A 14,977-nucleotide genomic window follows, 5' to 3' on the forward strand; every position below is an offset into this window, starting at 1 on the left:
TTCCTCATATATATACATATATATGTATATTTTTTTTTTTTGAGTCTCACTCTGTTGCCCAGGCTGGAGTGCAGTGGCGCGATCTCAGGTTACTGCAACCTCTGCCTCCCAGGTTCAAGCAATTCTCCTGCCTCAGCCTCCTGAGTAGCTGAGATTACAGGTGCATGCCACTATGCCTGGCTAATTTTTGTATTTTTAATCTAAGAGACAGAGTTTCACCATGTTGACCAGGCTCATCTCCATCTCCTGACCTCAAGTGATCCACCTGCCTTGGCATCCCAAAGTGCTGGGATTACAGGCATGAGCCACTGCACCTGGCCCAGTATTGGAGCATATTAGATGACCCAGGAGACATGGAAAATAATACTAGCAAGGGAGAGACATAACCAGGAAGCATGGCAAAGTAAGAGACGCAGGTGGAAGAGAAAATGTCCATAACAGGGCTTGAGTAGGACCATGCTCAGTCAATAACACCATGTGTAAGACCCAAGCACTAAGTATTAGAAGTGTGTGCCTCCAGTTTTTGTTTGTCTGTTTTTTTTTTTGAGACAGAGTCTCACTCTGTTGCCCAGACTCGTGTATAGTGGCACAATAAATGGCTCACTGTAGCCTCGGTCCCTTGGTCTCCTGAGCTTAACTGATCCACCTCAGCCTCCTGAGTAGCTGGGACTACAGGCACATGCCACTACACCCAGCTAATTTTTTTATTTTTGTAGAGATGGAGTTCCACCACGTTGCCCAGGCTGGTCTCGAACTCCTGGGCTCAAGCAATCTGCCTGCCTCAGCCTCCCAAAGTGTTGGGATTATAGGCGTGAGCCATCGCACCCAGCCTGTGCCTCCATCTTGACAAAGATTAGAAGAGAGCTGCAGGGATTGAAAAGAATCACTATCCAGTACTTGTTAGAGTCTTTTAAAAAATTTTTGTCAGGCCGGGCATGGTGGCTCACACCTGTAATCCCAGCACTTTGGGAGGCCGAGGCAGGTGGATCACTTGAGGTCAGGAGTTAGAGACCAGCCTGGTCAACGTGGTGAAACCCCATCTCTACTAAAAATATAAAACATTAGCCAGGCATGGCAGTGCATGCCTGTAGTCCCAGCCACTCTGGAGGCAGGAGAATCACTTGAACCGAGGAGGCAGAGGTTGCAGTGAGCCAAGATCATGCCACTGTACTCCAGCCTGGGTGACAGAGAGAGACTTTGTCTCAACAACAACAAAAAAATTGTCACCTATGTTTATTAACAAAAAATAAATTTGAAAGTATTTTCCTACTGCTTTATTTATTGCCAAGTGTATAAGGCTTCAGCGGGAAGGGTCATCTTTCTCCTCGTTCCTCTGAAAAATCAGGGCTTTTGGTTAAGTGTAGATGGGACAGGGCACCTAGACTGACCTGTCTTCTGGATTCAAAACCTCTAATCAATGGCCAGCAGGGGTCTGAGGAGGGATTGAGAGCACCTAAAGGAGGCAATTTTGGCACGTTCCCTCAGGTATGAGCCAGTTCTGGACTTGCAACCACCAGGATCGTTGGAAGGGAGGTAAGACAGCCTAAAGGGGTAGCAGCTGGGACCTACCACTGAAAGCTCGGTGTGGAAGAAAGTTTATCCTGGATGCATCCCTAGGCTTCTGTCATTCCAGTGAAACCGGTCATCAGACTATTTGGTTACTGTGTTCTAAATGCTGTTGGATGATGATCATCCTGGGCTCAGAAAACCTTGGAATTGGACCTATGGCTTCAAGCATTCCCAGGCCTCTTTGGTTGGTACAAAATAATAGACAGTGTATCAACCGAAGAACAATCAACCAGCCAAAAATAAACATGCACAGGCACACCTCCTTTTAATCGTGCTTTGCTTTAGTGCACTTTGCAAATATTGCAATTTTTTTTTAACAAATTGAAGGTTTGTTGCAATCCTGTCTTCAGCAAGTCTATTGGTGCCATTTTCCCAATAGCACGTGCTCACTTCATATCTCTGTCACGTTTTAGTAATTCTTACAATATTTCAAACTTTATCATTATTTTTGCATCTGTTATGGTAGTCTGTGACCCATGATTTCCTATGTATCTTCCACTACAGCAATTATTTTCATTGTTTGGGGGCACCGCAAACTGCACCTGTATAAGATGCTGTGGAGTCTCAATAGATGCTGTGGAGTCTCATGGCTCCACTTACTGGCTATTCTTTGGTTTCTCTCCTCTCCTTGAGCCTTCCTATGCCCTCAGATACAACAGTATTGAAATTTGATCAATTAGTAATCCTAAAATGGTCTCTAAGTGTTCAACTGAAAGGAAAAGTTGCGCATCTTTCTTTCTTTACCGAGACAGGGTCTCGCTCTGTTGCCCAGGCTAGAATGCAGTGGCGCAATCATGGCTCACTGCAACCTCAACTTCCCAGGCTCAAGTGATCCTCCCATCTCAGCCTGTCTAGTAGATGGAATTACAGGTTCATGCCACCACACCCAGCCAATTTTTTTTTCCCCCTCGCTCTGTCACCCAGGCTGGAGTGCAGAGACAGGATCTTGGCTCACTGCAACTTCTGCCCCCCAGGTTCAAGCGATTCTCCTGCCTCAGCCTCCTGAGCAGCTGGGATTACAGGTGCCTGGCACCACACCAAGCTAATTTTTGTATTTTTAGCAGAGACAGCGTTTCACCATGTTGGCCAAACTGGTCTCAGACTCCTAACCTCAAGTGATCCTCCTACCTCAGCCTCCCAAAGTGCTGGGATTCCAGGTGTGAGCCACTGTGTCTGGCCCGATTTTTTGATTTTTGTAGACTTGGGGCCTCACTGTGTTACCTAGGCTGGTCTCAAACTCCTGGCCTCAAGCAATCCTCCCACCTTGGCCTCCAAAGCACTGGGATCACAGGCATAAGCTGCCACACCCAGCCACATCTCTTATTTAAATCTAAAGCTAGAAATGATTAAAGCTTCATGAGGAAGGCATGTCGAAAGCTGAGGTAAGCCAAAAGCTAGGCCTGTCATACCAAACAGGCAAGTTGTGAATGCAAAGGAAAAGTTCTTTTTTTTTTTTCTTTTGAGATGGCATTTCATTCTTGTTGCCCAAGCTGGAATGCAATGGTGCCATCTCAGCTTGGCTCACTGCATGCAACCTCCGCCTCCCAGGTTCAAGTGATTCTCCTGCCTCAGTCTCCCAAGTAGCTGGGATTACAGGTGCACGCCACCACACCCGACTAATTTTTTGTATTTTTAGTAGAAACAGGGTTTCACCATGTTAGCCAGGCTGGTCGTGAACCCCTGACCTCAGGTGATCCTCCCACCTCTACCTCCCAAAGTGCTGGGATTACAGGCGTGAGCCACCGCTCCCAGCAGAAAAGTTCTTGAAGGAAATGAAAAGTGCTACCCCAGTGAACAAAAGTGGTAAGAAAGTGAAACAGCATTACGGCTGATATGGAGAAAGTCTGAGTGGTCTGGATAGATCAAAGTGCCACAACATTCCCTTAAGCCAAAGCCTAATCCACAGCAAGGCCCTAACTCTCTTCAATTATGGGAAGGCTAAGAGAGGTGGGGAAGCTGCTGAAGAAGAGTCTGAAGCTAGCAGGGGTTGGCTCGTGAGGTTTAAGGGAAGACGCTGTCTCCGTAACATAGAAGTGCAAGGTGAAACAGCAAGTGCTGCTGGAGAAGCTGCAGCAGGTCATCCAGGAGATCTAGCTAAGATCACTGGTGCAGGCGGCTACTACCCTCAACAGATTTTCAGTGTAGATGAAACCACCTTGCATTGGAAGAAGATGCCGTGCAGGACATTCACGGCTACAGAGGAAAAAATCAGTGCCTATTTCAAAGCTTCAAAGGACGGGCTGAATCTGTTATTAGGGGTTAATGCTCCTGGTGACTTCAAGTTGAAGCCAATGATCATCGACCATTCTGAATATCCTAAGGCCCTTAAGAATTATGCTAAATCTTGGGGCCGGGCACAGTGCCTCTTACCTGTAATTTCAGCACTTTGGGAGGCTGAGGCAACCAGATCACTTGAGGCCAGGAGTTCAAGACCAGCCTGGTCGACATGGCAAAATCGCATCTCAACTAAAGAAAAAATACAGGGCCGGGCATGGCGGCTCAGCCTGTAATTCCAGCACTTTGTGAGGCTGAGGTGGGTGGATCACAAGGTCAGGAGTTCAAGACCAACCTGGCCAACGTGGTGAAACCATGTCTCACTAAAAATACAAAAATTAGCTGGGCGTAGTGGCATGTGCCTGTAATCCCAGCTACTCAGGAGGCTGAGGCAGGAGAACCACTTGAATCTGGGAGGCAGAGGTTGCAGTGAGCTGAGATCATGCCACCACACTCCAGCCTGGACGACAGAACAAGACTCTGTCTCAAAAAAAAAAAAAAAAAAAAAAAAAAGAAAAGAAAAGAAAAGAAAAAATACAAAAGTTAGCTGGGTGTGGTGGTGCACTCCTGTAATCTCAGGTACTTGGGAGGCTGAGGCGTGAGAATCTCTTGAACCCAGGAGGCAGATGTTGCAGTGAGCCAAGATTGTCCCACTGCACTCCAGCCTGGGCAATAAAGCAAGACTCCCTCAAAAAAAAAAAAAAAAAAAAAAAGAATCATGGTAAATCTTGCACACAAATAAACACTCAGAAGAAATAAGTCCTGGTGTTTGCTAGATCAGTAGAGTGACTATAGTTAATATTAATTGACTGTACATTTCAAAATAGCTAGAAGAGAATAATTCATAGGTTCCTAGTGTACAGAAGAGATAAGATGATGTATATCCTAATTATCCTGATTTGATTACACGAATGTATTATCACACATATACCCAAAATATGTAAATCTATGTATCAATAAAATAAATTGTTTAAATGATGCTCATCTACTCTGTTTGTTCTCTAGAAATAGAACAACAAAACCTGGATAACAGCATGTCTGTTTACAGCATGGCTTACTGAGTTTTTTTTTTTTTTTTTTTTTTTTTGAGACGGAGTCTCGCTCTGTCACCCAGGCTGGAATGCTGTGGCGCAATCTTGGCTCAGTGCAACCTTCTCCTCCCAGGTTCAAGCAATTCTCCTGCCTCAGCCTCCCGAGTAGCTGGGACTACAGGCGGTTTACTATTTTAAGACTACTGTTGAGATCTACTTCTTGGAAAAAAAGGTTTTTTAAAATATTACTGCTCACCAGGCAAGATGGCTCACACCTGTCATCCCAACACTTTGGAAGGCTGAGGCAGGAGAACAGCCATGAGTTTCAGAAAAGCATGGTCAACATAGTGAGACCACATCTCCACACAACATAGTGAGACCACATTTTCACTTCCTGTTTCACTTCCTTTTTTTTTTTTAAAAAAAAGAAATCAGAGGCTGCTGGGTACAGTGGCTCACACCTGTAATCCCAGCACTTTAGGAGGCCAAGGTGGGCAGATTGCTTGAGCTTAGGAGTTCGAGACCAGCCTAGGCAACATGGAGAAACCCCATCTCTACAAAAAATACAACAATCAGCTGGTGTGGTGATGCACACCTGTAATCCCAGTTACTCAGGTGGCTGAGGTGGGAGGATCACTTGAGCCTGGGAGGCAGAGGTTGCAGTGAGCTGAGATCGCACCACTAAACTCCAGCCTGGGTGACAGAGCAAGACCCTGTCTCAAAAAAAAAGAAAAGAAAAGAAAAATCAGAGCCGGCTGGGCACAGTGCCTCATGCCTGTAATCCCAGCACTTTGGGAGGCCGAGGCGGGTGGATCACCTGAGGTCAGGAGTTTGAGACCATCCTGGCCAACATGGTGAAACCCCATCTCTACCAAAAATATAAAAAATTAGCTGGGCATGGTGGTGCACGTCTGTAATTCCAGCTACTTGGGAGGTTGAGGCAGGAGAATCACTTGAACCCAAGAGGCAGAGGTTGTAGTGAGCCAAGATGGCGCCATTCCACTCCATCCTGGGCAACAAGAGCAAAACTCCATTTCAAAAAATAAAATAAAAATATCAGAGCCTCACTTTTATCCTCCAAGGTGATATAAGCTACACACACACACACACACACCCCCCTACACACACACTCTACAGTAATATATGTGCATATAAATGTATATATACTACTATGTATGTATTATACTAATATATTTACATATAATTTACATATATGTACATGCAATATATTAGTGTAATATATACTATATTTGTGTAATATAGATATATATTCATTATTACTGTAATATATATTACAGGATTATATTCTTATGGATAAGCAACAAAAGTGATTTCTTGAGATGAAATCTACTCCTGGTGAAGAGGCTATGAACATTGTTGAAATGACAACAAAGAATTTAGAATATTCATAAACTTAGTTGATAAGGCAGTGGCACAGTTTGGGAGAATTGACTGCAATTTTGAAAGAGGTTCTCTACTGTGGGTCAAATGCTATCAAACAGCATTGCATCCTACAGAGAAATCTTTCTGGAAAAGAAGAAGTCCATTGATATCGCAAACTTCATTGTTATCTTTTTTTAAGGAATTGCCACAGCCACCTCAATGTTTAGCAACCACCACCCTGATCAGCCAGCAGCCATTAACACTGAGGCAAGACCTTCTACCAGCAAAAAGATTATGACTCTCTAAAGGCTCAGAAGATCATTAGAATTTATCAGCAATCAAGTATTTTAAAATTAAGGTGTGTACATTGCTTTTTAGGCATGATGCTACTGCACACTTAGTAGACTTTAGTATAGTGTAAACATAACGTTTACATGCACTGAGAAACCAAAAACGTTGTGTGACTCACTTTATTCTGATACTCGCTTAATTGCAGCGATCTGGTACCAAACCAGCAGTATTTCCAAGGTATGCCTATATGTACATCTTATCCCATAGGATGCCAAAGGCAGGTAGAACTCCTACGTTGCCTTACCTGAGACAAGGGTAACATATAGCCTCGGTATTTCGTGGGCAAAAATTCAGTCTTTATGATTAACCTAAACAGGAAGCAGGAAAAAGCATAATTTTGTTTTAAAAAACTAAATCATCTTTTAAAAAATAATCGGTTTTTCTTGTCACAGGGATAAAGAATTCAAAAGCATAGAAGTTGATTATATATCAGAAGAGAATTATGACAGCTAATATCCACATAAGAGAACAGTAAGAACGAAACTGACAATTGCTCCTGGGTTTACATCTTTACTCCCAATACTTTAAACCTTCTAACACTTAAGAAATATAAGCCTGGCCAGGTGCGGTGGCTCACACCTGTAATCTCTGCACTTTGGGAGGCCAAGGTGGGTGGATCACCTGAGGTCAGGAGTTCAAGACCAGCCTGGACAACATGGAAAAACCCCGTTTCTACTAAAAATACAAAATTAGCTGGGTGTGGTGGTGCATGCCTGTAGTCCCAGCTACTCGGGAGCCTGAGGCAGGAGAATCACCTGAGCCCAGGAAGTGGAGGTTGTGGTGAGCCAATATTGTGCCATTGCACTCCAGCAACAAGAGCGAAACTCCATGTCGAAAAGACAAAAAAAAAAAAAAAAAGAAAAAAGAAATATAAGCCTTATCTGTTTTGCCAAGGGAAGCACTGGCAAAATGTTTTCCCAAGCCTGATTCCCTTTTCTTATTTGTTTATTTATTTATTTATTTATTTTAGAGACAAGGTCTGGCTGTCTCCCAGGTTGGAGTACAGTGGTTTGATCACAGCTCGCTGCAGCCTCAAACTCCTGGGCTCAAGAGATCTTCTCACCTCAGCCTCCCAAGTGGCTGGGATTACAGGTGCTCACCACCACACCCAGCTAATTTTTAAATTTTTTGTAGAGATGGGACCTTGCTGCATTGCCAATCCTGGCCTCAAGCAACTGTTGCACCTTGGTTTCCTAAAGGGCTGGGATTATAGGGGTGAGCCACTGCACTCAGCCTGATTCCCTTTTCTAAAACACATTGGGAAATTAAAATACACCGGAGAGAAGGTAAATAGTTCTCTCAATTCATGAGGACAGTCAAGGCACAAGTTTCTAATTAAGTACATATTTTCTTCTGAATATAAGAATAAATAGAAACATATTCCATCAGTTTTCTAATTGCTCTTCTCTGTTGCTGTTATTAGCCAGAATTTGGGGATTTTTAACATATTTATTGAGCTGTTTCCTGGGGAATGTTTTAAATTTTTACTTAGCTTCTACTCCTTTAGGGCTCCAAAGCTCAAAGCTTACTGTATGCCCCAGGGAAGAACAATTCTTTCTCTAACACATGAAGGCAGTAATTAGGTGCTTTGACATCTCCTAACATATTTTAAGAATAATCTCCTCCAAGGCACCAAGAAGAGAAGAGCCCAAGGGGTCCTGTGAATTCAAGGGGAGGGGAGTTCCTGCAACTGAGGGTTCCTCCCTATTTTAGGCCATTTAGGGTAATTTCTGGACATTGCCATGGCATTTGTAAGCTGTCCTGGCACCACTGGGAGTGTCTTTTGGCATGCTAATACATTATAATTAGAGTATAATAAGCAGTGAAGACAATCAGAGCTCTCTTTGGTCGCCATCTTGGTTTTAGTGGGTTTAGGCCAGTTTCTTTACCACATCTTGTTTTATCAGCGGGGTGTCTTGTGATGTGTATCCTGTGAAACCAGTCCTGCTGATCTCCTATCTCTTCCTGTGACTAGGAATGCCTAACCTCCTGGGAATGCAGCCCAGCAAGTCTCAGCTTCATTTTACCCAGCCCCTATTAAAGATGGAGTCACTCTAGTTCGATCCCATCTGACATATTCCCCCCCTCCCTTTTACAAGAGGAGTCTTAAATCATAGGGTGATAGTACTCAAAAATAGTTACTCCTAAATGTTACAGGGGCTTATGGTCAAACTAAACTCTTCCAACAAATTCAAGAAATTAATCAATTATGTTTGGATTGACTTCAAAAATTTTTGTTTGTTTTTTTTTGTAGAGCGAGGGTCTCACTATGCTGCTCAGGCTGGTCTTGAACTCCTGGGCTGAAGGGATTTGCCTCAGTTTCCCTAAGTGCTCAGATTACAGATGCGAGCCACCACGCCCAGCCTGGGTTGACATTTTGTTACCTGACACTTGTTAGTATTTACTGTAACAAAATATTGCACATCTCAAAAACAATGACTAGCCTTATGAACAAAAAAGCTAACACCTGCTTGATCTAGCACTCTGCTAGCCTCACCATCAAGCATCATTTTAAGGAGAAAACTGCTCCTGCTGGAGCATTAAATAAGCAGCTATCACTAAAAGCCAAACAAAGCTTAAACTGAGTTTGCACAAGTGACATCTATAAATCTGTAACTTATTAATGCTGTAAACTAGAAATAAAATTTGAAGTGCCCCCTCCCCCACCCCAACCCCGTTCATCTCCCAACTACCACCATCTGAATGGATTCCCTCCTCAGCCAGGGCACTCTAAAATTTAACCTGAAAGACTGGTTCAGGCCACGACAGGAAGTGGGGTCGGACATGCCTCATTATACCCCTCTAGCATTAGCATCAACGCAGACCTTAAGTCTGGTGAGAAACATTTACAATCTATTTTCTCTGAAGCTGGCTACCTGGAGGCTTCATTTGCATGATAAAACCTTGGTTGTGGAGACCAGAATGTCTTAACCTGGACATTCTTTTCTACTGATAACTCCTTCAACCAATGCCAATCAGAATATGTTTAGATCAGCCAGGCACAGTGACTCACACCTATAATCCTAGCACTTAGGGAGGCCAAGGCGGGTGGGTGGATTACCTGAGGTCAGGAGTTCGAGACTAGCCTGGCCAACATGGCGAAACCCCACCTCTACTAAAAATACAAAAAATTAGCTGGGCATGGTGGCAGGCATCTGTAATCCCAGCTACTTGGAGGCTGAGGCAAAAGAATCGCTTGAACCCAGGAGACAGAGGTTGCAGTGAACTGAGATTGTGCCATTGCACTCCAGCCTGAGCAACAGAGCCAGATTCTATCTCAAAAAAAAAAAAAAAAAAATTAATATGTTAAAATCTACCTGTGGTCTGGAAGCCCCCCACCCTTTGAGTTGTCCTGCCCTTCCAGATGGAACCAATGTAAACCTTACATGTATTAATTGATGTATTATGTCTCCCTAAAATGTATAAAACAAGCTGTACCCCAACTACCTTGGGCACATGTCCTCAGGGCCTTCTGAGGCTGTGTCATGGCCACATCCTTAACTTTGGCAAAAATAAACTTTCTAAATGGACTGAAACCTGTCTCAGATATGTTGGGTTCACAATGCTTTTGGTCTATTAAGCGCAGTGTGTGTGCGTCAGGGCCTGCAAGGGTACACGTTTCTGTCTCAGGGTCCCCTGGGTAACATATTTACCCTTGCGAGTGGCCGGACACACCACAGCCCACCATCGTCCGCAGGAAGACAAACCAGATGTACGAAGGAGCAAACGAGGTCAGCAAGGAGAAATAGGCTCCCCACAGGAACGAGATGAGCAGAATCTGAAGCAACAACAGAACACATGAATGGGACCTGCCTCAATGTGGGGAGGGAAGAAGCCCTAACTTCTGAAGGCGATTTTCGGTTTCCATCCTGATAGTTGCTTCTCTGAGGAGCTAACCTGTAGCAAGCCCACTGGTCTTTCACAATCATCCAACAATACAATCCATGCCATTCTACTGTCTGGAAGCCCAGACCTACCAAGTTCAGACCATTCTTTAAAACTACCCTGCTGTGCCCACCCTCATGGGTGGCAGGTCCCCGAACTTGGACATCAAAAGGCAAAAACGTGTCCTCCCTACCCACAGGGCTGCTGGGGACGTAACGAGGCAGTATGTTGGGAGGAGTACAAGGAGAACATTTAAGGTATTTGCTTTTTCTTTAATTATAAGGATAAATTCATAGTAAACAATACAGAAGAAAAAAGAAAATTAAGAAACTGAAATCACCATTGATTGTCCAACCCAGAGAAGATAACTCTTAACACTGTTTTATCTTCTCTGTTTATAAGAGAAAACAAAGTGTTAATGGCTGGCTGTAAATGTTCCAGTGGAAAGATGTACTTTCATACATGTAATATAATACATAAGACCTTGCTCTACTGTTGCAGTTTAAGTTGTTTCAGATCTTCTCATTATTAAAATAAGCTGTGATGATATCTGTGCATAAGTCGTTATGCCCTCTCTGATATCTTTAGCAAGCTAGATTTCTGGAAGACAAATGTTCAGGTTAGCAGAATATTTTCAAGGTTCATGTTTCATACTGCCAGGCTGATGGTCAGAAAAATTATACCAATAGGGTTTAATAATATTATATAATAATAATGATATATTAACACCAACAGGGTGTTATATATAGTAAGGGTGTCTATATACTTGCAAGTCATGAAAATGTCCATTTCAACGGTGCAGGACTCTTTAAGGAAAAATTTCCTTACATATTTGATAAGGAAAAATTATATCTTGCTATGTATTTTGTTTTTGATAACTCCTGTGCTTTAATGTTTTTTCAAAGTTTGACAATTTGTATTTCTTTTATAAAATGCCTTTTTGTGCTTGAGATACTCGTGTTTTCAAATTTACAAGAATCTATGATATTTATTTCATGTACTTTAAAACATACAGCCAATTCTACTAATGTTTTCCTTTGAGATTCCTCCATTTGTGTTTACGCTCAGAGAGGATTTCACCAGAAATCAAGCAAATAGAAAAGACAGACCTGGGTTTGTAATCAGAAGACATAATTTATGTCTTGATGTCTAATCTTAGTAGGTACGTGACTTTGAGCAAGTAGCTAGTTTCAAAGCTATACCAACATGAGCAAAATGTGTAGCTGCTTATGTTTATACCTGCAAATGTCCACACTCTAATATGTTTTAACTCCATACATCCATCAACTTAAGAGAGAAAAGCAGCTCAGAACAGTCTGAGGAATGTGAGGTATGCAGAATTTATCAGGTCCAGAGAAACAGGAGCATGCGACTCCAGTCACATTCCCGCACCCATGCCCAGGGTAATTGTATTTCATTTTGTTTTTCTTACCTTCCCTGTAGTTTCCAGACTAGCTGATAAATTACCTAAAATGTTACCGCAAGTTGCACAATGTGACGCTCATCATCTCCATGTTTTTAGATTTTGTGACACCAAGAAAGATGTAGAATCAGCTGATAGCATACCTTATTTTAATGAACCAATGTAAATTATTAGTAGATAACTTAGGAAGTGCCCCCAAATTCTTTTCTCTCCTCCTTTAAAAAACCCACTTGTAACCGCTGCTAATCGGAGCATATATTCAGGGCAACTGGACTGTATGACTTCCGAGCTGCAATCCTCAATCTTGGTCCAAATAAACTCCCTACTTATATTAATTTCGCCTCTGTTTCTTCCTTTAGGTCAATATTTCTGGCATAGCTGGCAAGGTTCAGAACAACACCACCCCTTACCCCCACAATTACCAGTAGGCTCCTCTTGAACTTGCTGCACGAACCCACTGCGTTCCCCTAACTCCAGAGGTTTCGCTGGGGGCAAAAGGGTGAGTCTTTCTGAATCTGGCCCTCCTTTCCTTCAGGTTGAGGTCTACAGTTTGGGTGGCTTCTTTATAAACTCTCTCATTTAAGAGCATGGGCTTCCATTTCTGTCCCTGGACGGGACATTCAGGCAAATGGCTCTGCAGAGAACTTCTGCTTTCTCTGCCTCTGCCTAATAGCAGCAAGTTTGGCTTATGGTCTTGGCCATCCAGCACTAGTCATTTTACTTTTTCTTGTTCTAAAATTCCATCACAGGCTTTAAAACTTGCATCTGTTTCCTACTGATTGTAATTTGGACTTCTCTTTTCATTTGTGGCCAGTTCCTGCTAGTTTCAAACAGATAGGTGCCTGAGGGTGAGTTTTCTTGCCCCAAAATTAAGGGAGACTTGCTCCCTCCCAACCTACTTGGGTGCTCTGGGGGGCTAGAGACTTTATGGACACTCACTCATGACACGTAGTCCTGAAAGAACAGCTTCTTCTGAGCTTGCTGCTGCAGCAGTGGACTAGTCATTTAAATGAAAACCAGAGGAAAACACCTCCCAATAGGGGCTGCTCTGAAGGGCAAAGGGGCCTTTTCCATTCCCCTTATTAACTCATTAGAAGCGAAGATATGGATAAATGGAGAACAGATGTGTGCCCCCACTGATATCAGACCTCTGTTCTCAACACCACCACAGTAAACTGGACGTGGTGGGGGCATCTAACCAACCCATGACTGCTTCTAAGTCCCAACCTTTAAAAGTTCAAATAGAGCCACTTAGCGGCCTTCCTTCCTTTAATCCTTCTAGGTAGAGATTTCTTAGAACTCTATAATACCTGCATCTCCTTTTACTCCACACCTGGACTGCAGAGGAACGGCTGCAGGCACAGGCACCCTGAGAAAAATGTCCAGAAGATAAGCCTGGAATGTTCCATCAGGGAGGGAAATGTCTGCATTTTCTATCTTGGGTATTGGGAGGGAGATACCTACTAAAGAGAAACAGTGATAAGGTTGCCCCCAAAAGAATACACAAAAGACAATTCCAAATGCTACTGTGAGGCCCCACCTACCTTCCAGCGGCCATATCTGTCAGCCAGGAGGCCAAAGAGGATACTGAAAACCATGTAGCCAAAAAACACCATCTGCAAGTGGGAGCGAGACAAAACGGTTCTCTAAGCAGGTTTTAGATGTTACTTTACCCCGTTAGCCATTTTCATTAGAAGTAGGCTGGAAATACGGGAGGGATGGAAGTTAATTTAAAGAACAGGGTTTCACGTTGGTCTTGCTTGCCCCTGAGGCCCTTCATGTTCAGGATTTCGGCTCCCTGTTGGCGGGAGCCTAACAAGGCAGATCCTGCCCCAGGTGGAAACGGGGTCCTCTGAGCTGCCACCCGCCTGTTGCTAGAGGACGGCTTCGGCTCCACTCTATTCAGATGTGTACTTGTCAATTTCCACTGTAATTTTTAAAATTGTCCGTTCATGCGCTGCCTTATACAGTACACAAATTGGGGCCACTAGAAGCAGTCTCCCTTTATGTTATTACAAATAGACATAACTTTAAACACCAAATCCAATCACTCATTTAAAAAACTCTTCAGAACATTCATAAGTCCTAAGATACACCTACTTCTTTTCCTTACTCGTTCTCACAATGGCCTGTCCTCCCCTGATAAAATTCAAGGACCTGGGATTTGACACTAGGGTTTTATTTATTATAACTTGGCCTGAGACCTCAGCTGCTGTCTGTGCCTCTGGGCTCCTTATTTTCCTGCCTTCAAGAAGTTCAGGCTTCACTGCAGCCCTGACTGACGGCCTCCAGGGCAATCAAAGGAATGCTGTCAGCTCGCATTTCTAGGGGAAAACAAAACAAACCAGAAACAGCTCTGTTTCCCTTTCGCTGTCGCTGTTCTGCTTTTTTTCTCCTTCCTTCATTCTTTAGAGGGAAGACTGAAATGCATTTCTCCCACACGGAACCATGAAAAATTCATCATATATATTCTTGCACGACAAAAGCCACGACTGGGTCCTGCACGCTACACTTTCTAGGACAGAAACGTTCCGTAACCCTGTTTGACAGACTGCAGAGACAGAAACCTGTCCGCTCGCTGGGGCTCCGGCTCTCCCTCTGCCTCCCTCACTCGCCCCCCACGATCCTCAGTGGTACCCCCTTCTTGTGCACCCTCCCCTGCCCTCCCCCTCCCCCACCCTCTACCTGGAAGACGTCCTGCCTCCCTCGCGCGCCCCACCTAGCGCGCGCCTAACCCTCCAGCGCCCTTGAGCCCCCATCGGGCACGCGCCTAACCCTCCAGCACCCCTAATCCTCCATCGGACACACCCCTGGCCCTCCATCAGGCGTGCGCCTAACCCTACAACGCCCCTAATCCTCCATCGGGCACGCCTCTGACCCATTGGGCGCGTGCCTAACCCTCTGGCACCCCGTATCCTCCAGCAGGCTGGCACTCCGTATCCTCCAGCAGGCGGGCGCCTAACCCTCCAGCGCCCCTAATCCTCCACTGGGCAAGCCCCTGACCCTTTATCGGGCGCGCGCGCCTAACCCTCGAGCACCCCTAATCCTCCATCAGGCGCGC

The 14,977-nt window shown here is 44.2% G+C and overlaps 1 protein-coding gene across 2 annotated transcripts in view; it reads right to left on the bottom strand.

Annotated features, from left to right (window-relative positions):
• Positions 1-14,977, bottom strand: part of SVOPL (SVOP like) — an 86,674-nt gene that overhangs the window by 56,081 nt on the left and 15,616 nt on the right. Inside the window, exons 1-3 of one of the 2 annotated variants that reach the window (XM_016945514.4) lie at positions 13,461-14,554; positions 10,262-10,386; positions 6,853-6,916 (exon numbers count right to left, since the gene is read on the bottom strand). In XM_016945514.4, the coding sequence (XP_016801003.1) occupies positions 6,853-6,916; positions 10,262-10,386; positions 13,461-13,532 (261 nt within the window). In that variant the 5' untranslated portion in view covers positions 13,533-14,554. Of the gene's footprint in view, positions 1-6,852; positions 6,917-10,261; positions 10,387-13,460; positions 14,555-14,977 lie in introns of those variants that run through there. The other variant, XM_016945515.4, reaches the window with a different exon arrangement.

The sequence above is a fragment of the Pan troglodytes genome, chromosome 6 (genome assembly GCF_028858775.2).
Source record: "Pan troglodytes isolate AG18354 chromosome 6, NHGRI_mPanTro3-v2.0_pri, whole genome shotgun sequence".
Taxonomy (NCBI): Eukaryota; Metazoa; Chordata; class Mammalia; order Primates; family Hominidae; genus Pan; species Pan troglodytes.